This window comes from Cydia splendana, chromosome 19, assembly GCF_910591565.1.
Source record: "Cydia splendana chromosome 19, ilCydSple1.2, whole genome shotgun sequence".
In the NCBI taxonomy this organism is placed as follows: domain Eukaryota; kingdom Metazoa; phylum Arthropoda; class Insecta; order Lepidoptera; family Tortricidae; genus Cydia; species Cydia splendana.
In genome coordinates, this window is record NC_085978.1 from 7080650 (window position 1) to 7105989 (window position 25340).

At 36.9% G+C, this 25340-nt stretch overlaps 2 protein-coding genes across 3 annotated transcripts in view; both read right to left on the bottom strand.

Annotated features, from left to right (window-relative positions):
- Positions 1–25340, bottom strand: part of LOC134800245 (ras-like protein family member 10B) — a 52853-nt gene that overhangs the window by 9972 nt on the left and 17541 nt on the right. Inside the window, exons 1-2 of one of the 2 annotated variants that reach the window (XM_063772751.1) lie at positions 8243–8465; positions 1121–1266 (exon numbers count right to left, since the gene is read on the bottom strand). In XM_063772751.1, the coding sequence (XP_063628821.1) occupies positions 1121–1266; positions 8243–8327 (231 nt within the window). In that variant the 5' untranslated portion in view covers positions 8328–8465. Of the gene's footprint in view, positions 1–1120; positions 1267–8242; positions 8466–25340 lie in introns of those variants that run through there. The other variant, XM_063772752.1, reaches the window with a different exon arrangement.
- Positions 20035–23829, bottom strand: LOC134799771 (trypsin-1-like). Its single transcript, XM_063772181.1, has 5 exons — positions 23763–23829; positions 23443–23605; positions 22563–22797; positions 21872–22003; positions 20035–20184 (listed from the first exon to the last, which is right to left on the bottom strand). Exons 1-5 carry the CDS (start codon positions 23827–23829, stop codon positions 20035–20037), a joined length of 747 nt encoding a protein of 248 aa, XP_063628251.1.

Below are 25340 nucleotides of genomic sequence, written 5' to 3' on the forward strand. Positions count from 1 at the left end.
TCAAGTGCGTTTCATTAAAATTGCGAATGCTTATTCCAACATTTTATAGAAATAAGTTTTGAACATTGACGTATTATATCTATGGACTGGCCTTACGGGCACTAAAAATGGTACTAGTTCAGCGGTGTGACTCACCAATTCGAGCCAATCGCGCAACCTAACGCAGCTAGTTGCGACCAATCGCGCGCGTGATGCGAACTCATCAACAAATCGCGTGCGTGATGCGAACTCATCAACCAATCGCGTTGTAGCTGTGTCACACCGCTGTACTGGCCCCATTCTTTTTGCCCGTAAGGCCAGTCCTGAGATTTTATACGTTAATGGTTTTGAATAAATAGAAATATAGGTAAAGAAATAGTCATTTTTTTTCGTTAAACTAAATTAGGGATTTAAATAAATCGTCAGATTAATTTTTGAATTCTTATAATGAATAACTTGAGCTAGATTTTGTGTTTAATTCCAGTTATTATCGACCCGGCCCGGCTTCACACGGGTAAACCTTAACAAATTATACACTTAAAACTTCCTGAAGAATTACTCTATTTATAGGTGGAAACCGTATGGAAATCCGTTCAGTAGTTTTTGAGTTTATAGCGAATTTACATACACACAAACAGATAGACGCGGCGGGGGACTTTGTTTTATAAAGTGTAGTTTTTATATTACCATCCTCTTCTAAAAGGCTTTACTCAGCAGAACACAAAAGCTTATTACTCGATAAAAGATAACTATCTTCACAATATTAGATAACATACGGAACATAAGTGCCATTCAATTCTTTCATTTTTATTTCCCAGTGAGACGATAAACTTCTGATCAGAATAATTTAAGAAGCCGAGCGGACAGTATGCAATTTTTACGACCGCATTTGGAATTGAATCATACAGTCGCTATCTTATAGGTATTGGAGCGGCGAAGGTGCTTAAAGATATCTGAAAATGCACTTAAAACGTCTTGGTAAAGAGGCGATGTTCAGATATTTTTGAAAACGTAAATCTGAGTAACTATGCACTGAATTATAGTGTCGTTATTGTTGTATCGTAATATTAGATACCGCAGAAACCCTAGTTACCACTACTTTTGAGCTAAGAAAAAAGAGGGTAGATAAAGATCCGTTTACCTGTATGATACTTGTTTTGCCCACTGCTGGAGCGCCGAGCAGCACCACTTTGATGAGATCCAAGCTATCGGGGCTGGGCTCCACGCTCGGCGCGCCCACTGTCATGGTGCCGCCTCCCCCGCGCTCCAAATAATCCAGGTCCAACTCTGGAACAACCACATAATACACATTTTAATATCTACCATGGTATAATAATATACTCCGCCTGGTACTCTATTCCCGTCTTTTCTAGGTCACCTGACTGACACAAGCCTACGTCATCATGCGACAGCGCTATATGATAATATGCGATAGCGCTATACAAAGTGGCAATGTTATTGTGACGTAGGCTTGTGTCACTCTGGGAAGAGAAGACCATGTTTTATTAGACTATGATATCTACATAGCCCCCGCCGCTAAGTCGCGTTCAGTTTTATGATGGGGCCGTGTCGTACAGCTGCGTTCGTGACCCACAAATGGTCTCACCGGAAGATCAGCGCTGACTTTTGGGTTAGCATTATGCTGAGACCATTTCGTGGTAAACTATTTATTTTATGTTTAAATTTCTTTGTTATTCTATAGGTACATGTATATGTTATAGTTTATCACGAATAAATGCGATGATTCTGATTCTGATTCTCATACATGGAGTACTAATGACCCATTCAACTGATGGGCAATTTGTCTGTGAAATACTCTGTCTATCATAAAAGTTCAAATAAAACGCAAATTTTCGTTCAAAAACATTCGCAAATTTTAATATGTGGAGTACTAAAAACTTATTCAGCTGCCAGGCAATTCATCTGTGAAATAATTTATCTACGTAGGTATATCACTAAAGCTCAAATAAAAAGCAAACTTTCGTTCAAAAACATGCGCAACTAGATTTATACGTGATGCTTCATATAGGTATTAGGTCTATTTATTATCTAGATTTGAATCTCATGTTTATAAATGACAATCCTACGCACCAAACTGTTTCTGTTTAGCCCACCAACACGCCTTGTTGAGTTTATGCACTATTTTTATATAAAACTCTGCAGATTTGTATAAGATTGTGCTATCATATTTATTTATTTTAATTTTCAATAAAAACTTAATGATAATAACTCTTCAGAGGATTATACTAAACCATGTTTGATAGGTATATTAGTTAGATTTTTCGGCAGGTATGACGTCCTTAGACATGGACAAGTAAAAATCGAACATCTGGCCAAAGAACTTAAAAAGAAACCAGAAATAGATAGCGCATGCCTTAACTCGTATTATATATCGTAAATATATAGGTATTGGTAGTATAATAAAGTTGTGTTCGATGCTGCGCGAACGGTAACATGCAAAGCCTTTTAGGCGTCTTCGACGTTCAAAGATTGTCATCGTTAAACCTCCATCAAGTACAACATCAAACATTTCTAAGTTGAATAATAGTTCTTAGAAAATTATTGAATAATGATTTATTTCCACTGACATAGTCATACACAAACAAGAGGATAAAACAGAAAAAATAATAAAAATAAACAGGGTTTTCTGAAACTAAAACTCTGTATCTTTAGGTATTTAAATAAAAGTAAACAAATAATTTGTACATTTTCGGGTAGTTATAACATTTATTGGTTAACCAACTAAATAAATAACCGCCTGGATCTGTCACTGAACGACCTGATATGACTTTAAAGTGTCATTCTATGGAACTTGCTAACTATGTAAACAAACCGCCATATTGAAATTGTCTCTGATGAATTTACTAGTGACTTTTGTTTACGTAGTTAGCAAGTTCCATAGAATGACACTTTAACCTACATTATTTGATCGTGTAATTTTTTCATCTACCCTCAACTTTCTTAAGGGGCCATTTGTATTTTTTACTTTTATTTAAATACCTAAAGATACAGACTATATTAAACCCGAAAATAACAAGCGGTGTGGCAAAAGGGATTATCTCAGCATTTGTTGTGGCATTTTTGCATTGCACTAATAATAATATCGACGCTGGAAATGAGAAATTGGATAAGCGACACGCAGCTAACTTTACGGGGGAGCCAAAAAACTGCAAGACTTTCTAAAAAAAATCATTAAAATTCCTAATGATGACGTATTTCCTAAATTAGACATTTTATATGGTTATAGTGATGTATTCTACATTATCCTATTATTATTTTACCTTCAAATGAGTTATTTAAGAAGTTAGTGTCGCTTAAGCAAAATGGTCGTAAAAATAAATTTAGGTAAATTTATCTTACCGACATATTTCACAAGAAATTAGTCAGGTAAAAAATTCCAAGGTAAATTTGGTGTCAGAATTGATCTTATTGCAAAGTATGCTTATTTTATAGTCAAGCAAAAAAGTATATACGTAAAACTTTCCAAAAAACAAATCAAGATAAATTATCTAACACTTTTTAAGGCGCAATTTCAAACTCGATAAGCTGCTTATGCGACACATTCAACCTATAGGTAATACATCTACATTCTATGAGTTTTATAGTTATCAACCACAAGGAAGATTGTCATACCTACGCATATAAAAAAAAACGCCCTTTAAGGAATTTGTATAGCTTTATTTCAAATAAGAAGTTATGTAACGAGTCTTAAGATAACAAGTGTACCATTTCTATTTGAGATCAAAATTGCTTAAAACGGTCAACTTAATTATGAGGTACCAGTAAGAATGGGAAATTTATATTTGAAACCAAAATAGGAAAAAAATATTATCTCGTGTTTTCATACCTTAGATTAATTTTTTTTTTCCGTTACTTGGCATTTTCTGATATTATGAAAAATAACAACAAAAAGAAAGTACTTAAGTTAAAAAAAATTACTAGGTAGCTTCCAACAAATTTCAGGTTAAATGGAATAAACGACAAAAAATGTATATCTGAAATTAGGTAAATAATGATAAACGCCAATAATTCACATTTGACAGTTAAGTAAATTTATCCATATGATATAGAAAGCTATTATTCGGCCAGGTAAAAATAGTTAACCGACACTGAAAGGTTAGTTGTCATAAGGCAAAATTATCCAAGCTAAGCTTAAGCTGATCTGGCAAATAAGTAAAAAACTCTAAGGTTCATTACATCGAATAACTTTTCATCTAATCTCCACTTTTCAAAAAAATGTTGTAAAGTAAGCCGTTTAGTAACTTAAATGTACCAGTGATTCTTTAAATCACCGATTGGATAAGCGACACTAAAGTCGTCAGATGGGTACGAAACCTAGTCCATTCGATGCAGAAAAATCTGGCGATTCCAACGATGTATATAACTCAATATCTCTGAAAATGTCGCTTATCCAATTTCTCCTTTCCAGCGTCGATATATTATTTATTGCACTAATAACAATAAATTTTACATGTAGAACTACAAAAAAAAATAAAAGGAAAATATAACTAGGTAACAAGAGGCGGTCTTATCGCTAAATCGTCTTCCAGACAACCTTTCGGGTAGCGGGAAATGTAGAACTTTAAACAACGTTTCATAATTATATTTAAAGCAACACAATACTCTTAGTATAATGTTATTATCAAATGTTAGACGATAAATATTAGGCATGAAAAAAGCTTTTTGGTTTTTCATCCAGTAAGTATTTTTTTTATTTTCACTCTTAACACCAATTCGTAAAAGTGAAGTGACTATAAAACAATCTACTTCAGCCTCACAAAGGTAAAATTAAATTGCGAAGTAATGCAGGAATAAAATTCTATTTTCATCCTGAAAGTAAATTTATTAACACGCCCTCAAAGAGAGAAATGAATGGAATTATCCATTTTTGTGACGTAGGCTTTCATGTTGAATTTATATGATTGAAATTGAAAATGTGATTGTAAATTGGAAGCTTAATAAATCCATTACTGATTCCTTATGACACAATGAAAAATTAAAAACGTCGAAATTTACATGTAGGTTTACACCGATAACACAGGGGTTTTGCATTAATACTTTAATTCATTATAAGTCAAATTAAACCTAGATATTGTTTTACTTAATATGATTATTCAACTTTAAAGACAAAAAAGAGAAATTTATTTTTAGGGTTCCGTACACAAAAGGTCTTAGTGTACGGAACCCTAAAAATAAATTTCTCTTTTTTGTCTTTAAAGTTGAATAATAATTTTAAGTAAAACAATCTCCGTCTGTCTGTCTCTCTGTCACCAGGCTGTATCTCATGAACCGTTGAAATAGCTAACAGTTGAAATTTTCACAGATGATGTAATTCCGTTGCCGCTATAACAACAAATATTAAAAACAGAATAAAATAAATATTTGAGTGGGGCTCCACAACAAACGTGATTTTTTTGCGTAATGGTATGTAACCCTTCGTGCGCGAATCCGACTCGCACTTGGCCGGTTTTTTTAATGAGTGGCAGCTCCAAATATTATCTGCCGTCAATGACGAAGAAAATCATGCCTTTATTGTTTGGTTGAAGTGACAACTTGGCAGTAATCACGTTTCACGCCCGGGGTGTCAGATCAGGTACCCGAGCCTCTACCATCAGTTTTAACATTGACATAACGCTCACGTCTACGTAATTTACTTTCTGTACATCTCGCTTCCACTATTGCTCGCATATGCGAGTACGAGCGAGATGCATAGAAAGTAAGTTACGTAAACGTGAGCGTTATGTCAATGTCAAAACTGGTGGTAGCCGTACTATTATTTTGTGTCATAAAAGGAGGGCGAGCCTTGCTTATGTAAAGTGTGAGGCCGATTCTTATCTCACAATCTGTCACGGGTTTGATCTTGTTTTTATACAACCTTGATGAACGTCACCACTATAATGCATCTCACCCGTGCCTGGGCATTTTCATTTAAACTTAAGTACTTTAAAGCGCGACTTAAGTCGTGTTTCAGTCTAACCGTCACATTCCTGACAAAATATATGGGATTTGACATTGACCGTCAGTTTTGTGACGATTGCTAATCGGCCGTTAATGGTACACAGTTCAGTGACAGCAAAGGGGAGACACTCCTGACTTCGGGCAAACTCGGCTCTGTTCGGCTTAGCATTGATCCGAGCAAATATTAGGGTTGGCACCACTTGACTTCCTTTTGCGTGCACGACCACAAATAAGATAATGACTTGAATTTTGACAACTAAATAGCCGAAAGGGATAGTGCCATACATTAGAAAGGGATAGCATGATTCGTCCCTGAATCGCTGTCAAACTTTGGTTTTGTAGGAATGTCCTTTCTGTACAGTAGTACTATTATTTATTCTGTGGTGACAGTGCTCATCCACCAATAAGTGCGAACGAGTTGACTAATGCCTTCCATTGCATTTCGCCAATGCACCAATCAGCGTCAAGGTTGTATCAGAACAAGATCACAACCATAACACATTTTGAAATAAGAATCGGCAGCTATATTTTGTTGAGTAAATAAATACTCAAATGGAAGGCTTGCCCTAAGCGTAGCGGTGTCAACTTCTGAAACTGTTCACTGATCTGAAATCCTTTGTTAAATTTCCATTATTTTGACAAGTTGTTTTACCCTCGTAAATCACTAAAGAAGCGAAGAATCTACTTTAGGTATCTGTCAGTATTGCTTATTCAAGTACATTTTGTAAATGTTTTGCGTTGAATAATAGGAACTTACTTATAATTTTATTATAATAGGTATTTCATAAGAGTTATGTAGGTACATACCATAGAGAAAAAAATACATAGAGTGCTCACTACATACATGAGTTATAGTACCAAAACGACTATTATTTTCGTAGTCGACATCTAGCATAGAGCAGCGGAATTAACAGTACTGCTCGGGATTATACGGAAGTCTATTTTCAACTCCTTCTGCTTTTAATATTCGTTGTAAATTGTTGTTCAATACAAATTTCGTGAGTCGCGACACTAGAGAATTCTAGTATCAAGAAGCGGTACTGATAACTCCGCCGATGCTAGATGTCGACTGCGAAAATAATAGTCGTTTTGGCATCAAAACTGATGTATGGAGTGAGCACTCTATGAAATTTATGGAGGTACCACACAGAAATATAAGCAGTAATAATAATATAGTAGTGATATATTTCTGTGTGGTACCTCCATAAATTCCACAGGCCTTACGTATTCCGCCGCCTGTAAACTTCGCGGGGACAGGACCCGAATATTAAAAAGCATTAAAAAACTTATAATATCTGAATTGTTGCTGGCTGTTTTAGTTTATTTTTTTACATGAGGAATTTGACGTTCGACAATTACATCTCAAACGTACCCACTTAATATTAATACGAATATAATTGATTATTATTACGACGTACAACAAAATTATGTCAGTATCCCTAGTGTAAATTTCATGTCGTACGCGTTCGCTTTAGGTGTCATTTTGCATGGGATTTTGAGTTTCCAAAGCGACCCGCTTGGCGCGTTGTTCAAAATCCCATACAAAAATAAACATAAAGCAAACGCGAACGCACGTCGCGCTATCTAATGAAACTTACACTAGCGGTTCTGAATTAAAACATAAAAAAATAGCATATATAGGTACGCCCCACTGAATACCATGGGCACAGGCCTCCTCTAATGCAAGAGAGTTTGGGCTGGCCATACGTAGCAATGCACGCACGAGAACTTTCCAAAGTTGCGAAACTTTCCACATGAGAATTTCTCGGTAACTTCTGAGAATGTTCTCGAGAACGAGAATTTATTTATTTATCGTAGTTTATACCATGAATATTCACGATAGTTTAGGTGTAGTATCCTTACCCCCAGAAAATTCCGACTTTTGGTCTACCGCTTCCGGTCAGAAAAATGTATGATGGCCCGGACAAACGGTCAGACCTAGGTGAGGGGTGCTCGACCAAATGTCATAGAGGGACCCTGGCAGTTTTTGACGCGGCCATGTTTTTTCAATATGGCCGACTTTTTTTTAATTTTTTCAAGTTTGTCCTAGCGCGCTGAAATTTTGGTCACGGAATCTCGGGTCCCCTAGATACCTATGAAAAATGCTACAATTGCGGGAAAACTGGCCAGGTAGCCAGAGCTCAACGAGAGTAGGTACGGAGTGTTAGGGTCGGCAACACGCATATTACCTCTGGAGTTGTAATAGGCTACAGTAACTGCTTACCATCAGGCCGGCCGTACGCTTGTTTGCCACTGACGTAGTATAAAAAAATAAACATTACCAAAATTATTCTCAGCGACTTACCAAGAATTTTTGTTTGTTTCGTACAATTTCCCCTCGCATTTTCATCTTCTCTGTCCCTTTTAGTCGTGTTTTCAAATCTGTTCATCTCAGAACTAGCCGGCACCACACACACTCGATATATTTATACATTATATCTTAGTTAAATATTTTATTTCATAAAGCACACACGTTCATGTTTTGATAACTATTTCGCTCTCTTACAATTCGAAAACACTTTTCTTCATAAACAATTTATCCGGTCCACAATTTTATTAAAAGTACCTATTGGTATTAATCGCTTTTACACTGCATATAAGGATATATTCTGATAACTCCTTGTAAATTATTATTTATTTATATGAACACAGATAAATAACTACGTAGATATTTATTAAATTACACTTAAAGATTCACTGACACCATGTTAAAGTTAACAAGCGACATTATGTATAGCCATACTGTTAAATAAATAAATACCTCCCTAACCCAAGCGCAATTTATGCCGTGAATTATCGGTATCGCGTAATTTTGTTGTGAATTACCGGTGTCGCGTAATTTTTTCGTAAATTACCGGTGTCGCGTAATTTTGGCGGGAGTTTGCCAAGAGAGACGCGAGCGTCCCTCAACGACGTCACGGGAGCGACTGCCGCGTCCCGACGTCCCGTCGCTGTTCCCGCGAATGGCACAATCGGAACTAAAAAACTTTATTAGCTAACAGATGATTTATTCTTCATTTTAATAACGTTTTCTTTTAAAGTCAGACATTTAAAACAAATTAAAACGAGTCTCATGGTTTTTAAATTGAAAATTGCATAATACCACCATGTTAAGAGTCCGTTTCCAATAAAACCCGGCAAGTAAACTATTAGGATTTGTCCGAATACACCTTACTACATTCAAGCGCGCAGTTGTTTTATGCGATAAAAACGCAGCGTTGAACTCACCCATTTTGTCTTATTAATCCGTGAAATATTGCTGTTAATTTTATCAAACTCAGAGCCAAATTGAAGAAGATCTCACATTTCTCATTTCCAATTTGTATTCAGGAGGTGTGATCGCTATAAAACAAGTAATAGCGAACTTGAGCCGATAATTAAATTCAGTTCCCGCTTTTAATATAACTGAAGTTGCTTGTCAAGATTTAATTTTCTTTTTGTTTCTTTCCGACAGTGAGTGTTCCTGGCCAAAAACGAGATTATATTGCTAATATTTTATATTAAAGTTAGACCAAGAAAAGTCTGCAACGATTTTGATAGCACACGCAGTGCAAGTGTTATTTTAAACGTTAAACTTCTATGAAATTATGACGTATAAATAACACTTGCAATGAGTATGGTATCAACATCTTTGCAGACTTTTCTTGATCTTACTCTAGGTATAATAGGTACCTAGTGTACCTACACTTAATGAGCTTCCTGTGGGTCTAGGTCCACTTGTGTAAGATTACTAAGACTGTCCAATTTATTTATCACAAACTTAAACTAATACACACATCACTCGTGCGTGCCCTTACAAAAATTTCATGTTATTCGACGCCAATATGCCAATATTTGCTTGTTGCTCAATCCGGTTATTCGATGCTTCAGCTATTAAAAGCGATTGAAAACATCGTGATTTCAACCAGTGTAAGGGACAGGATATTTTGTTTTTAGAATTCAGATTCAACTTGTTTGCGTGAAAAAACATTGACATACACTCCTTGACATTAACCTTATTCACACAAGGCGAGAATTGAGACACCAGCGCGCTAATTTCCCACCCTTGTCATTGTCACCCATTACGTTCTCCTGCCAGCTATGCGGTCGCGGTTGCCGCTGTCGCATTGGACTACTAGTCATTTGCTTAAGTGCCGCACTCTTATGGACGCTCCATCCATCCATCCATCGATCCATCATTTTAGCACGGAATAAATAATAGTACTCATCATCATCATCATCATATCCGCCTTTTATCGCCCACTGCTGAGCAAAGGCCTCTCTTCCAGTACGCCACTTGTCCCGGTCCTGAGTCGTCCACCCAAGGTGCCAACGGACGGCAGGCGCATCTTTCATCCGAAAGCGGCAACCATTGTTAACATTTTAGTCCACCTGCCATCACTTTGCCTAGCAACATGTTCCGCCCAATTCCATTTTAGTTTGGTAATGACGAAACCCACGTCATGCACCTTGGCGACGGATCTCTACATTCCTTACTCATTCTTAATAATAGTACTACCGTTCAGAAAGGACACTTCCTTCAAATCCGAAGTTTGACAGCGATTCAGGGACGAATCATGCTATCCCTTTCTAATGTATGGCACTATCCTTTTCGGCTATTTAGGGTTGTCAAAATTCAAGTGATTATCTTATCTGTGGTCGTGCACGCAAAAGGACGTCAAGTGGTGCTAACCCTAATAATTGCTCGGAGCAATGCTGAGCCGAATGGAGCCACGTTTGCCCGAAACGAGGAGTGTCTCTCCACTGATTTTAGAGATGTTAAAGATGACACCCCTATTTCAGTTTCACTGATTCTCTAGCACAACAATAGATCTAGAATCTGATCCCTCTGGGTTTAATAGGGGATGTATAGAACAATGGAATTAAATGGGTCCGGCCAAGCCTTTGTTTAGACTCCTACCGCACCTCTCATTGTTGTATGCTTTGATTTCATGATAGTGCTATTAATAATTAGTTTTATACCTACACTGACTGGAATTTATTTCATCATCATCATCATCATCATCATCATCATCATCATCATCATCATCATCATAAGCATACTCTCGTCCACTGCTGGACATAGGCCTCTCCTATTGCACGCCATTGAGCACGATTTGCAGCAACTCTGATCCAGCTCTTGCCAGCCGCCTTGCGAAGGTCATCGCTCCATCTAGTCTGAGGGCGTCCTAAGCTACGTTTGCCCATTTTATTTATAACCTAAAGTATTGTTTCGATCCCATGTGAATCCCACTTTGACATTGGCTAAATCATCAACAGTATCGACGGAGCCTTAATACCCAAAGATTGAATTGAATTCTTTTTTCTACCTTTGTTTTTAGAGAGCTTTTGATAAATAAAACCGGCCAAGTGTGAGTCGGACACGCACACGAAGGGTTCCGTACCATTACGCAAAAATCACGTTTGTTGTATGGGAGCCCCATTTAAATATTTATATTATTTTGTTTTTAGTATTTGTTGTTATAGCGGAAACAGAAATACATCTTCTGTGAACATTTCAACTGTCTAGCTATCACGGTTCATGAGTTACAGATTGGTGACAGACGGAGGACGGACGGACGGACAGACGTAGATGGACAGCGGAGTCTTAGTAATAGGGTTCTGTTCTTACCCTTTGGGTACGCAACCCTAAAAACGGTTCGAGTAATCCCTATAGGATGATTTTTCAAAGGGTAGGAGAAGGGATACAATAATATCTAATACAGTTCCACGTGTAATCTGATTCTCCCCCGCCATCCCTAATTTAACACACGTGCGTAAAACAGCGGGAAACTTATACAGATTGAACAAATAATATGATACAGATGAAATATTTATCTCTTGCATTGTTCGAAATAAAAATAATCGACAAAAATGTGAACATGTTTTTGGAAGCTCCGAACTCTGAAGGGGTCCACTGATTAACAGTCTGCCGGACGGTATCGGCCTGTTAGTTGTTCGGAACTGTCAAAATTTTGTTCTAACTGACAGGCCAATACCGTCCGGCAAACAGTTAATCATTAGGCCACTTTATAGTTTATAATTAAAGAACGAAGACGAATGTTATTTTTTTATGTGGATAATTAATACATTAAACTGCGTAAAACGAATTTTAACCACACCAATTCTTAAAGGCTCTCATTATTCATCAAAAACGTAAGAGAAAGTTGCATTTTATCCACAAGATGGGCTAATCAATTTCATGCAAATTTTGAGTTGTTTCCTAATGTTGATGTTGGCTGGTATACTTACATGACTTTTAAGTGATTAATTGCGTTCATTTTGACTTGGCTTGTAATATTTTACAATAAGTATTTTCCTCGCATTGGTATGGTGATAAATTTTGTTTTTCACACGATAGCAAAATTTGTTTAACCCTCGTGCCTTGAAACGTACGCAACGCTCAAAATTCCATTTTTCGTTTCACTCGTAGTTCAATTTTGGAATCTTTCGCTTGCTTGGGTATCAATAGCACGGGGGGTTAAACAACAACTTTGCCACCATGTAAAACTATGATCTTTTATACAAGATGTGTTATACACGTTCCAAAATTGAAGCACTCACCTCGTGTCATGTGTACGAGTTTGTCTCAGTCTGCCTGACGCAAGCGCGAAGGTGTACACCGGTTAATATTTTTCCACAAATAACGTGTATTAAGCAACAAAATGCCGACCTGCGTTATGTCGAAATGCTCAAATTATCCGCGGAAGCGCAAAAAAATTGACGGCGTCACATATCATTGGTAAGTAAAAGCTGAAATAATCCGTTTTTCTTCGGTTTAATCTTGAATTAAATAAACCCAGCCGCCATTTTCGCCGACTGACAGAACGAGATAAATTTATGTTCTCATCAGCGAGAATGACAAGGACGCACCAACTGCGTACATAGATTATCATAGCAGACGCGTCATGGTAAGTTGCATTCATTGTTTGGTGCTTGTCGTACAAATAGAAGAAATATAGATTTCAACTTTAATATTAAAGTTATTTACTTGAACGCATTTTTTCTTGTATTTAAGTACACCAATTGGCAAATTAAAGATTATTATAGGCCATATTATTGTCCGGGTCGCGTCAATTAAGTAAATAGGTATATTGCTGTTTATACAAAAATTACTACAAAATTAGTATTTATTGTCAGGCATTTCATTTTCTCACACAATAACAATGATTATAACATAAAATATTAGTAAAATAAAGGGTTTTGTTGTTATTGAGTTTGCTTTAATTTAAAAATTCATTCTATATAATTTTATGTAAATTTGGGAAAAAAGGTGTTTTAGAACGTTTCATTACCATTAACCTATTTAACTTAATTAGGTATTTCATACCCCGCCTAAGTAACCCACAGTGTCTCGGGTAAAGAAAATAGTCTCAATGTGTACAATTATTATTCTATTCAAAAAAACAAACCTAACAAAAGTAACAATGATAAGTATAATATAATATCTTTTATTTACATAACTAAATGTGAAAACTTTTTACTTCGGTAGCGAGTACATTACTACATAGGACTAACTGCACTAAAATGATTTGCACCTTCCGTCAAATATCTTATTCTTTGATATTTTTTTTCTTAATAAGTTTTACGTTTCGCGCCATCTTCACTGTTTGCCGTTGTGTTATGGTGGTATCACTGATTTACCAAATTCACGCGCAAGTGACAAACACTAGCCGTCTCTTTTTTACTTAGGTATTCTTTTAATTGTGCCGTCTCTTTTACGCATTCGCGTATGAAGTTGTAAACAAATTGTAACTGATGCTGCCCTGACGTTGGCAGCATTGGTTGGCATCATTTTTTTCGATTGATATGTTAGTGTATGACGTATCTTGTATAAAATATCATTGTTGTAAAACAAATAAGTCAAATAACTATTCCATAATGTCAATATATTCAGAAAGATGGGGACTACTTATACGTTTGCATGGAGAAGAAATGTCCATTCTCCTCTTAAACACACAAACACAGTGACACTAATAAACCTCACATGTGCTCTATAAACAAAGAGAACTCTCATAAATCCAGTTAAGCTTTTGTAAAGTTGGCAAACAGCAATTTGCAATAGATACACAACTCGAAACAACATTTTCCATTGGCGTCATTTCCATGCATGAAATATTGTTCAAAGCTGGAGAACAACATTCATTATATTTTTGAGTATAGAGGAAATTATCGTTTATATATTTTTTGGATTAGGCATAAGTACATTTTTGTGGCGTAATATACTCCGGAAAAAATATAAGAAATTCTATCACTTAAAGTTTAATATTCGGCAATATTTGACGGACAATTTAACTGAGAAAGAGATTTACGAGGAACAAAAACGACTAATGGGTTGGACGCAAAAAAAGAAAATCCCTTGGTTTCGTAAAAAAAAGAAAGAAAATCGTTTGGTAGGCTACAGAGGCTTAATTAAGCAATTGATGCTCATTCATATTTTTCATTCATTCTTTTAAAATTATGGCTTCAGCCCAGTGGGACCATTTCGCCAGTATCAAGATATTAGGAGCAAGGTAATATTGTACGGTTAGGACAAGACAGTGTACGGTGATTTTATTAGCTCTTAGCTAGTTACGGTAGAACGGGGTGACTTTCAAATGCAGGGGCGACTTTAAAATTCTAGTTTTTAAGTCATAATATATTTTTATGTGAGATTTTTTACAGTTGGTGAATATGAATATATAGTAATCTAACTAGTTACAGGAACATTTTCAGTAAATAATGAATAATGGTAATTCCATGGCCGTTTTAAAGCTATCAAAGTAACCCCAAATTTTCCAAAGTCACCCCGTTCTACGGTAGCTGGCCTTTACAAGTACCTAGCACGTGGACTACCGGACGTTGACTCCAAAATGGTGGCTAAACGCGATTCATTCAAGATTAATTCTCCATTCACTGCTTTAGTACACATTAGTTTAGGTACTGTTAAATTATCTATATACACTTTAAACAATATTAATGAGCAAAAAACAAAGGAATTAATCACGACGCGTAACTATCAAGGTGGCGCTCGAACCGGAAGTCCCCATTCATATTTGTACAGTACGGTTACCATCAGTTTGTCACTGACATAAACGCCGTCGAGAACGTAATTTACTTTCTATACGTCCCGTTCGCACTAATATGCGAGTGCGAGCGAGATGTATAGAAAGTAAATTACGTTCTCGACGGCGTTTATGTCAGTGACAAACTGATGGTAACCGTACAGGTGGAAAGTGTCAAATGTCACAAATTTCTGGCTTGAACGTCGAGGCGTTTTTAGCAGTGGAAGAACAGGTAGGTAGGCGGAAAAAGTAAATGTAAAAGGCTTTCTTTTTGACTACAGAACTCTCAAAAAAGCTTAAATAGGTATGCCAAGAGTATAATCCCTAAGGCATAAGTCGGATTAACGTTTAGGATACATAGCAAAAAAGCTTTATCCACCGCCCTTGCTTGACTCTTAGGGTTACCAAATCCAAATTATTATTTTAGGGACCATGATATATTCTTACAATTTGAGTTTTAGAGGTTTTCTAGTAAAAAATCGGGACACGTAAATATTTATTATTATTAACGACCTCCTAGCCTAGTCGGTAGTGAGCCTGCCTACGAAGCAGGAGGTCCCGGGTTCGAATCCTGGTAAGGGCATTTATTTGTGTGTTCATCACAAATATTTGTTCCTGAGTTATGGATGTTTTCTATGTATACAATAAGTATTTATATATGTGTAGGTATATTATATATATCGTCGTCTAGTACCCACAACACAAGCCTTATTGAGCTTACTGTGGGACTAGGTCGATCTGTGTAAAATTGTCCTATAATATTTATTTAATTTATGTAGGTAGCTACTGTATTGTATTAAATTAGATTAACCCAGTTTCATTCAAGGGTTGGAAAAAAATCTGTGGCTAAATATCAGGACGTCCATAAAATTCGCGACATGTAGTCACTAGGGTGACATCTCTTTCATCCCCCATTACGATGAGGCGAGACTTAAAAAGAACCTTCGAATGGCAAACGGATTAAAATAAAAACCGGGCAAGTGCGAGTCGGACTCGCGCACGAAGGGTTCCGTACCATAATGCAAAAAAAAACCGGTCACCCATCCAAGTACTGACCCCGCCCTACGTTGCTTAACTTCGGTCAAAAATCACGTTTGTTGTATGGGAGCCCCACTTAAATCTTTATTTTATTCTGTTTTTAGTATTTGTTGTTATAGCGGCAACAGAAATACATCATCTGTGAAAATTTCAACTGTCTAGCTATCACGGTTCGTGAGATACAGCCTGGTGACAGACGGACGGACGGACGGACAGCGGAGTCTTAGTAATAGGGTCCCGTTTTACCCTTTGGGTACGGAACCCTGAAAACCAGAGGTTCTTTTAGCCGGAAAATAAGTAAATAAGAAAACACTGACTGAAAGCTGTAGAGATATACATTTAAGTGTAACATTTCTATTCTTAGAACCATTAGACAATGATGTCAATGATAGACCGGATCACCGAATAGATAGGCAGGTATTAGGGTTCCGTACCCAAAGGGTAAAACGGGACCCTATTACTAAGACTCCGCTGTCCGTCCGTCCGTCCGTCCGTCTGTCACCAGGCTGGATCTCACGAACCGTGATAGCTAGACAGTTGAAATTTTCACAGATGATGTATTTCTGTTGCCGCTATAACAACAAATACTAAAAACAGAATAAAATAAAGATTTAAGTGGGGCTCCCATACAACAAACGTGATTTTTGACCGAAGTTAAGCAACGTCGGGTGGGGTAACGTACTACTTGGATGGGTGACCGTTTTATTTTTCCGTTTTTTGCATTATGGTACGGAACTTGCCCTTGCCCGGTTTTATTTAAAGTTGTAAAGTGTTGTTCTAACCGCCGCAAAAATAGTTATTTACGATACAATTGCGAAATGTACTGTAAAACATAGTACGCAATACGTCACAAATGAGGAGACCCATTCTTTTCAAACACATAATACTACCAAATTTAATTTTCAGCATTGCATGGCAATGGCACTATTCTGTACACTGAAAGAAATGTTTGCTTAATAGTGAGAAAATATTTTATTACTAACCAACACAAAAAACGCACTTCTACAAATCATCAAATACAAATCGGAATATATTACAAATTCGGTTGTATGATATTGAGCAAAATGTATTCCTTAATTCAGTTATTTTTTTAATAAATAGGTACTTAATGCGTTAGGCTAGTTATTTTTTTCAATTTGAGAAGACATCGCCGTTACATGATTTTGGTTACATGTTGCAAAATCTAGACATCATACTGTTCGCCCTGTTACCATGAGTCACTGACGGTGTCAAAACTGACATAATTTACTTTCTATACATCTCGCTCGCACTAATACGCGAGTACGAGCGAGATGCATAGAAAGTAAATTAGGTACGTTCTCGATAGCGTTTTCGAGTATGTGCTATTTGTACAGGGTTCACAGAATAATATATGTATTTAATATATTTTCATCACACTTGCTCGAAAAAGATCTTATTTCATGCAGGTGTACTGAAGGACAAAGGCCTATATTTTCCCGCGGGAGTTATAGATTCTGAAAAAAAAGCTATAACTCACGAGTGAGTTATGGTTTTTTTTTTAATTATGTCAATAATTTATACGAAAAAAGTAGTTTAAATGAGTTTTACATAGAAAATACTGACGTTTATAAATTATTTTTATGTGCATGTTTAAAAATATTTAATTTGATTAATTTAATAGCCGTTCAAATTATTTTTTACACAATTTTCGATTACCTATGGCTGAATCCGGGTGGGTCTGTGCCTTCGAATCCTAACCTGCCAAAACAAGACAATATGGCGGACGAATGTTTGAAATGTCACCGTATTTAAGAATTATTTCGCTTAAATTTTAGTTTTTTCTTCGCAAGTGTGATGAAAAACATTGTGTGTAACTCCGGGGGTAAGCATATTGTAAACTCGAGTCTTTAACTCCCTTATAGACCTCGTTTACAAAATCTCGCTTACCCCCCACGTTGCACAATGTACTATTATCTCATTTTTAGATGAAAGCAAACAAACATTAAGAGGCCCTCTCGCTCCATTAACATTTCACGGCTTCGGGGAGAAAATTATTTCTCGTTAATAAAACATTTGTTCTAAATAAAGGTACAGGATACTTTTTCAACGTCGGAATATTTTCGCGAAATGAATATGTAAGCCTAATTGAACGGATTTTACTATCGAAAAAAAAAAGTTTTTTTTGTTCTGTGTGATACTTGGAAGTCAGATAAATAAATACATGTTCAAGTTCTGACATGACCAGAAGTTATAGAATTATGAGGCTTCAAAAGGATTTACTGAGAGGTATTTATTTGATTAAAGACAACATTTTTAAATCAACCCAAACTTTTTGGCATCAAGTGATTTTTTTTGTGGGTTACAGGTTATCATTATAAGAGATCAGATTTTCCGTGCCTCATTGCTGCTTTGCTATGCCCACCGAGAGGAGCGGGTTTTAGTTAGTTTCAGAGATGTCTAACATCATTCAACAAACGGGTCTAGATTTGACTATGAGCTATGAGTCAGTGCAGGTCAAAAAATGAGAAATGGGAAAAATGGGCGTGTTTCCGATGGACATTCTGAAAGTTAACGATTTGGGTACATTTTACAAAGCGCCTCTTGCACCCATCCCACTAACCCGGGATTAACCGGTAAAACCATTAGCCTAGTGTCAAATTGTACTGGTAACCACGGTAACTCCAGGTTTAGCCGCTTAACCCCGGGTTAGTGGGATGGTGCAAGTGGCCCTAAGACAGAACATGCCTAAAGAAAATTGGGCTTTTCATTTATTTTATAATGTCTACGGGAAATTCAGATAATCTTAACTCATACTAAAAAGTCTCACTCAGTGTATGACCCGTACGTTAGGAACTCCCGAATTGAAGCAAGTATCATGACTATAAGGCTCTAAATTAAGTAGTGACAGAACCTTCTCACTTCATCGTATTAACTGCGACTTTCATTATATGTAATTAACACATTTGCAGATTAACTCGAAACCTAAAAATTTATCTTACTTCTAGCCAACATTAATTGAAATTAGTTCTTGTACGTTACCGTATAAAGTCCTAAATAGAAAAGCAAGAAGTGACGAGGAGGGGCTACACTGATTGCATCTACCCTTATCTTACATGGAGTCACGTTCGGCGGACTAATTAACGATCCTATTACACCCCGTACGAGCTCATTAAGCTGTAGGCTGCTTGGAGAACGTTTAATATTCTTTATAAATGTTATAATACCTGGTATATTTACTACACAATATATAATTTGTAATCTATGAAAGGTTACGTACGATACGATACTATACGGAAATCTGGACATCTTTCGTAGTTGAAGCTTAGAGCATTTAATAACTGGAGTTGCCTTTAAGAGCCTACCCCTCTGCCGAAAACCTTGCACAATTGTGCAAACTTTTGTATGGACTGACGTTTTATCTGACATGGCTATTTGTACGCTACATACCTACAAATAACCATACATTTGACATGCCCCTCCCCCACAAAAATCGGCAGACTGTTTTGTACAGACGTCTCCAGTTACAAGAAATGAAGAAATTTAACTCATAATTTAACTAATTAGGATTTATATTGTCCAAAATTTCCATGGGTTTCAAAATCGGGATTTACTTATATCAAAAATGCAAAATCATTGGGAGCATTTATTTTACAAGCTAAAATAAAACAGTCTGCTTTTAAAAAATAAGAGTAGGTATGTTGAATATAATACTTGAAATGTATTGCTAACTATATTGGTCTGTAAGTAAATACATATTTACCTAAAAAAATATTTTTTTAAATAGTAAATGTCCGTTGAATTTATTAATAAATACATGAATAATAAAAATGCTAAAATTATCACATTATGCCAAAAATATTAAAGGCATAAATGAAGCCAAGAAAACAATTGGAAATTGTGTGTCAAATAATGGGTCAAGTATGGAAAGAATACACAAAATATGCCGTCATTTGAAGTAAAATGGGATAAGGCAAAGCGAATGATTATTTTTAGAGCACAGGACCTAAAGTATTTTGTTTTGCGTCGTCAACAACTGTCTAGTTTACAGGTTTTCTCTGATAGTATGTTCGATAGTTTAAGAGTTCTGCCTTATAACTTGGTCGATCCATTGTTTATAAGAACTAATTCTAGCAAAACGCGACGGCTGATATTTACAGTCGTTTGGTACAACAGCCAACACTCCCACCAGAGTGTTTTCAACGGTTAGGGCTCCGCCTACGTCTCCCTGCAAAGAAAAATCAACATTACAATTTAATCTTACTTTCACTCATATTTTGTCTATGACAATGTTAGGTTAGGCTATAGAGAAAAAAATACATAGAGTGTTCACTCCATACTCCAGTTTTAGTACCAAAAGAACTATTATTTTCGTAGTCGACATCTAGCATCGAGTAGCGGAGTTATCAGTACTGCTACTTGACAATGGATGTTCCGACGACCGAAAAGTCTCATGCTCAACAATTTTCAGCTGATATTATAACCGGATCAACTCTATTTTCAACTCCTTCTGCTTTTAATCATCATCATCATCATCATTTCAGCTATATACGTCCCACTGCTGGGCACAGGCCTCCTCTCATGCGCGAGAGGGCTTGGGCTATAGTCCCCACGCTAGCCCAATGCGGATTGGGGACTTCACATACACCTTTGAATTTCTTCGCAGATGTATGCAGGTTTCCTCACGATGTTTTTCCTTCACCGAAAAGCTAGTGGTAAATATCAAATGATATTTCGTACATAAGTTCCGAAAAACTCATTGGTACGAGCCAGGATTTGAACCCGCGACCTCTGGATTGAAAGTCGGACGTCATATCCACTCGGCCACCACCGCTCTAATATTAGTATCTGCTTTTAATATTAGTTGTAAATTGTTGTTCAATACAATTTTCGCGAGTCGCGACTCTAGAGAATTCTAGTATCAAGTAGCGATACTGATAATTCCGCTACCCGATGTTAGATATATATATTGCGAAAATAATAGTCGTTTTGGTAGCACTGATGTATGGAGTGAGCACTCTATTCTTACTTTATTTTTCTATGGTTAGGCCAATCTTTCCGAAAGACGTCAAGATCGTGCTGCCATAATTATATTATATTTATACTAATATTATAAAAGGAAGTCTGTCTGTCTGTCTGTTACCTCTTCACGCTTAAACCGCTGAACCGATTTAGATGAAATTTGGTATAGAGATTGTTGAGTCCCGAGGAAGGACATAGGATAGTTTTATCCCAGAAATCATCCCTTAAAGGGCCGATATTTACAATTGTATAAAGGTCCTGTTAATAAAAAACCATTAAAGGGGTGGAATTTTGTATGGGGACTTAACAACAACTGCACAATAAACTTTGTCAATAGGAACTGTCCCACCCGCGCGGTGTAACACCGGCGCTGGTGCACGATTTAGTTGAAATTTGGTATAGAGATAGTTTAAGTCCCGGGACAGGACAAAGGGTAGTTTTCATTCAAGAAATCACTCTTTAAGGGGGTGAAAAGGTTGGTTGAAGTTTGTAAGGGGAATCAACAAAACGCAGATTGAATAAAATAATAGCTACCTACCTAAATTAATAATTCGATCTTACACCTTACGAAAGGTTTAAGATCGAAAAATGGAGCCAAAGAATCCTTATGTGGCACCCAAGAGACGGGTCAAGATCTAGAGGCTCACAACTCAAACGATGGGAGGATGAAATAATAACTACTGTAAGACCATTCTGGACAAGACTGGCCAGGCAGAGGAAATACTGGAAAGAGTTGGAGGAGGCCTTTGCCAACAGGCACACTGAACTACGAGACTTCATTTAAAAATCAATCCAAGCAAATAGTTCAAAGTTCAGAAGAAGAGGCTATACAAATACAAATACAAATTAATAATTCCACGCTGACGAAGTCGCGGGCAAAAGCTAGTACTTACATAACAGCCATTATGGTCCTGATCTCCAGCGCAGAGTTGAAGGTCGCCTAAGCGTTTATCCTCCTTCTTACACCAGTCGACATCAGAGATGGGGATTTCTCCCTGACGTAGCTCCTTTAGTGATACATCATTCTAAAACGACATAAAATATGTTTAATTTTGCGTTAATGTATAAGTTTTGTTATGCTTATCCGGATTCTAATTAGTAATAATGTTTAGCGTTTGGATAAGGTAGTCATGTTGGCAGAATTGTAGGCAAAAGTATGGTATGGTAGATTGGTAATGTAAGAACTACCTATAGTTCAACGTTTACGGGAAAATGAGCATGGATTGCACGATTGTATTGTTGTTGTTATCCTTTTCTTTTTCTTTCTTTGTCATCTTTTTGTCCTGTGTATTTGTGATTTATCGAATGAATGACTGTTCTTTCTTCTTCTTTCTTTCAATACATATTGTCTCTTTTTATTGAGAACGACTTTTTCTGCCATGTACAGCACAACCTTGGTTTGAAGTCACTTTTTACCATAATACACATTTAAAAGTTTAAACCTAAGGTAGGTTTAAACTTTAACGGTTTAAAGGTCCAAATAGTTAACTGACATATCGCCAAGTTTATTGCAATACTATAAGCTTTATGTAACAAAGACCAGTTAAGTGAGTATGTAAATATGGTAGGTAATGATGAACTTACACTATTCTCCGCACCAAATGCTGTTAGAGTTGCAATTGTATCTCTAGAAAGTATAATACTGCCGTCATTCAACTCTATTTTAGCGACTGCATCACTGAATCGCAACGGCTCTTGGAGTTTTATTAAACAAATACTAGGCTTCAAATCCCTGGGGTACTTGAAGATCTTATCAATTATTACGGCACGTCCCAATTGCTCTTTCCTATTTGTACCTACGAAGCAATAGAGGTCTTCCCTGTGAACATAATATTAGAAAACAATTAGAAGTAACATTATATTTTTTGCGTGCTTAAAGCGTACAAGAATCTAGTTAAACATGTGTAGTGCATGCATATATTTTTGTTGATCGTCCGTACACGTACAGAACTGGAGTACTTATTTGATTTTAAAAAATCTGGATTTAATTAGTGTAAGGTCAATGTGGATAATTCCGTCATATTCTGTCCACGAGCGTATATTTCTATGATTTTTAATCGTAGGAAAAAAAACATTTGCTTTTGATTGCTGAAACTAAAAGCAATCGCTGCTTTGTCGACGAAAATATCAATGCTGTTCGTTGTTCGAGAATAACGCTAGCGGACGGAATAGACCCTATGACGGAATTAGCCATATTGACCCTAAGTCATGCTCCGATTCAACCATCAATAGTTGTTTAAGATATGTAACATTCTTGCGGTAGATATCGCTCGGCGCCCCCCAAAGGCACACAAGAATGTGGTAGAATTATTCGATGTCAATGAATGGGTAACTCTCGGTACCTCTGTTAGTAGAGCGGCGGGCTAATATCCCGGAGTCGCTCGAGTCTTGCTCGAGAATTTTACACGTTTTCTTTATATCTATGCAATCAAGAGAATATAATATAAAGCCTTTCAGTACTTACGTTCTCTGATTGCAGCAAGCCGAAGAGGTGAGGATATACTGTTCGTCTATGATAACCCCGCCACAGGGCGCGTCCGGTTGGGTGTACAGTAAGGCCATGTAAGGTGCTTGTTCAATGTCGATGACGTTGCCGCCAGTAACACCTACGTTCTTGAAACCTATAGCTGTATAAAAAAATATTTTCAAGTCCTCGTGACTAATTTACATATTATTAAGATTAAATAAATTTGTTAGAATTATTCCTACACTTACTTTTTTGGACATAATTAATTATTATTTATAGATTTAGTAAACATATTAAAATATTGTTTAAGTACTTACCAGAGCCCCATGCTGCTTGAAATAATACACTTAAAGTGACGAAAAATACCGGCACTACCCGAGCCATGGTGACACAATTCGAAACTGTGCCCCGAAAGTCAAATCTGGCCTATTTTATACTTTACAAAATAAATAAAAAAACACTAATTTTATAATCACTAAAGAATTTAATCATGATCCCTTTAATTATTATGATAAAAATAACGAGAGGAAAAGGCACTCGACATAATTTATAATTACTGAAATTTTAATCAGATTGTTGCTACCTATAATACAGTATTTTATGGAAAATATTTCGATTTAACATTAGAGTGTATAAATAAAGTAGGTATTTATGAGTTAGGTACTTAATTAATTAAAATGTAAAATAATCGGTTAATGAAATGTAACTTTTTCGGTAATTTGATAAAACTTATGTTTATGCCGTATGCATATTAAATAAAAAAAAGTGCACGATGAAAATACTGAGAGATTTTCAATTCAAAAATATATTATATTTAAATTAAATTCAGACACTACGGATTCATCTTCTACTATGGAAAGTTTGGAAGTCTAACCGGGGTGCCGGCAGGCCTCGTCGGCGATGGCGGGATAAATTAAACTCCTTCTTGAGAGGCTGGCCAGATATAGCACCAAACAGAGACGAGTGGAAGAAGAGGGGAGAGGCTTTTGCCCAGCAGTGGGACACAGTGAGCTCTGAATAATAATAATAATAAGCCCCCAGGGCAGCTTGTGGCGAGCTGAATGGGAAGTGACGTCCCTTGGGTCCCATACCCCCGAGAGTCGGTCAGGCCCCTCTCTCTGGCTTGCCTTAATTGGCCGGCTGGAGTGAACACTGAGCAGGAGCCGCAGGACTCTCACCTCCGGCTTGCCTTAACCGGCCGTCCAGAGTGGGTGTCAGTGCTATATGCTCGCAGGGCGGAAGTGAAATATGCCTAAGACGCGAGTTGGCACAGTGGCTGCTTACAGCCACTGGGTAGAAAGCGGTGCACACCTCTCCACGCCCTGAGCCGCTCACATGATGTTGTCCCCTTGTCGCTCCGTGCGAGCGGCCGTTTTCGGGGACCCATATTGTGAATTGGCGAGTCACCACCTGGCCCATTTTTTCATGTTTATTTAACATATGAGCAGGGCAGGTGCCATAGTCTCCTCCATAGTCCCGGTTACTAGTCCACTAGCAACTCAACCCAATACAACTCAGCCCGGTTTCTTTTTGTACCTTTTTCTTACAATAGTCCTACACTAACCGGGGCTTGTCCTTGGGTGCACTACTATAGTTCAAACAGGGATAATCGTCGGTTGGTGTCACATTACATTTAGAGTAAATTGTCTTATTACAAGGGGCCTCTACGTGTTGGCTTCGGCCCCACGCACGCCTTCCAAATGCCCGGGACCCGAGAATTTGTAAGAGACATACAAATAATAATAATAATATGGAAAGATTTTATTCTTTATTACCCTAGGTTTGTGCAAAATATACCGTTATTTAGTTTCAACCTTTCAACCTTAGACACTGCCACTTTTCCTCACATTTTTCCTAAGTAACCACCTGCGTTCTCTCTTAATTGGCGGTGTGAC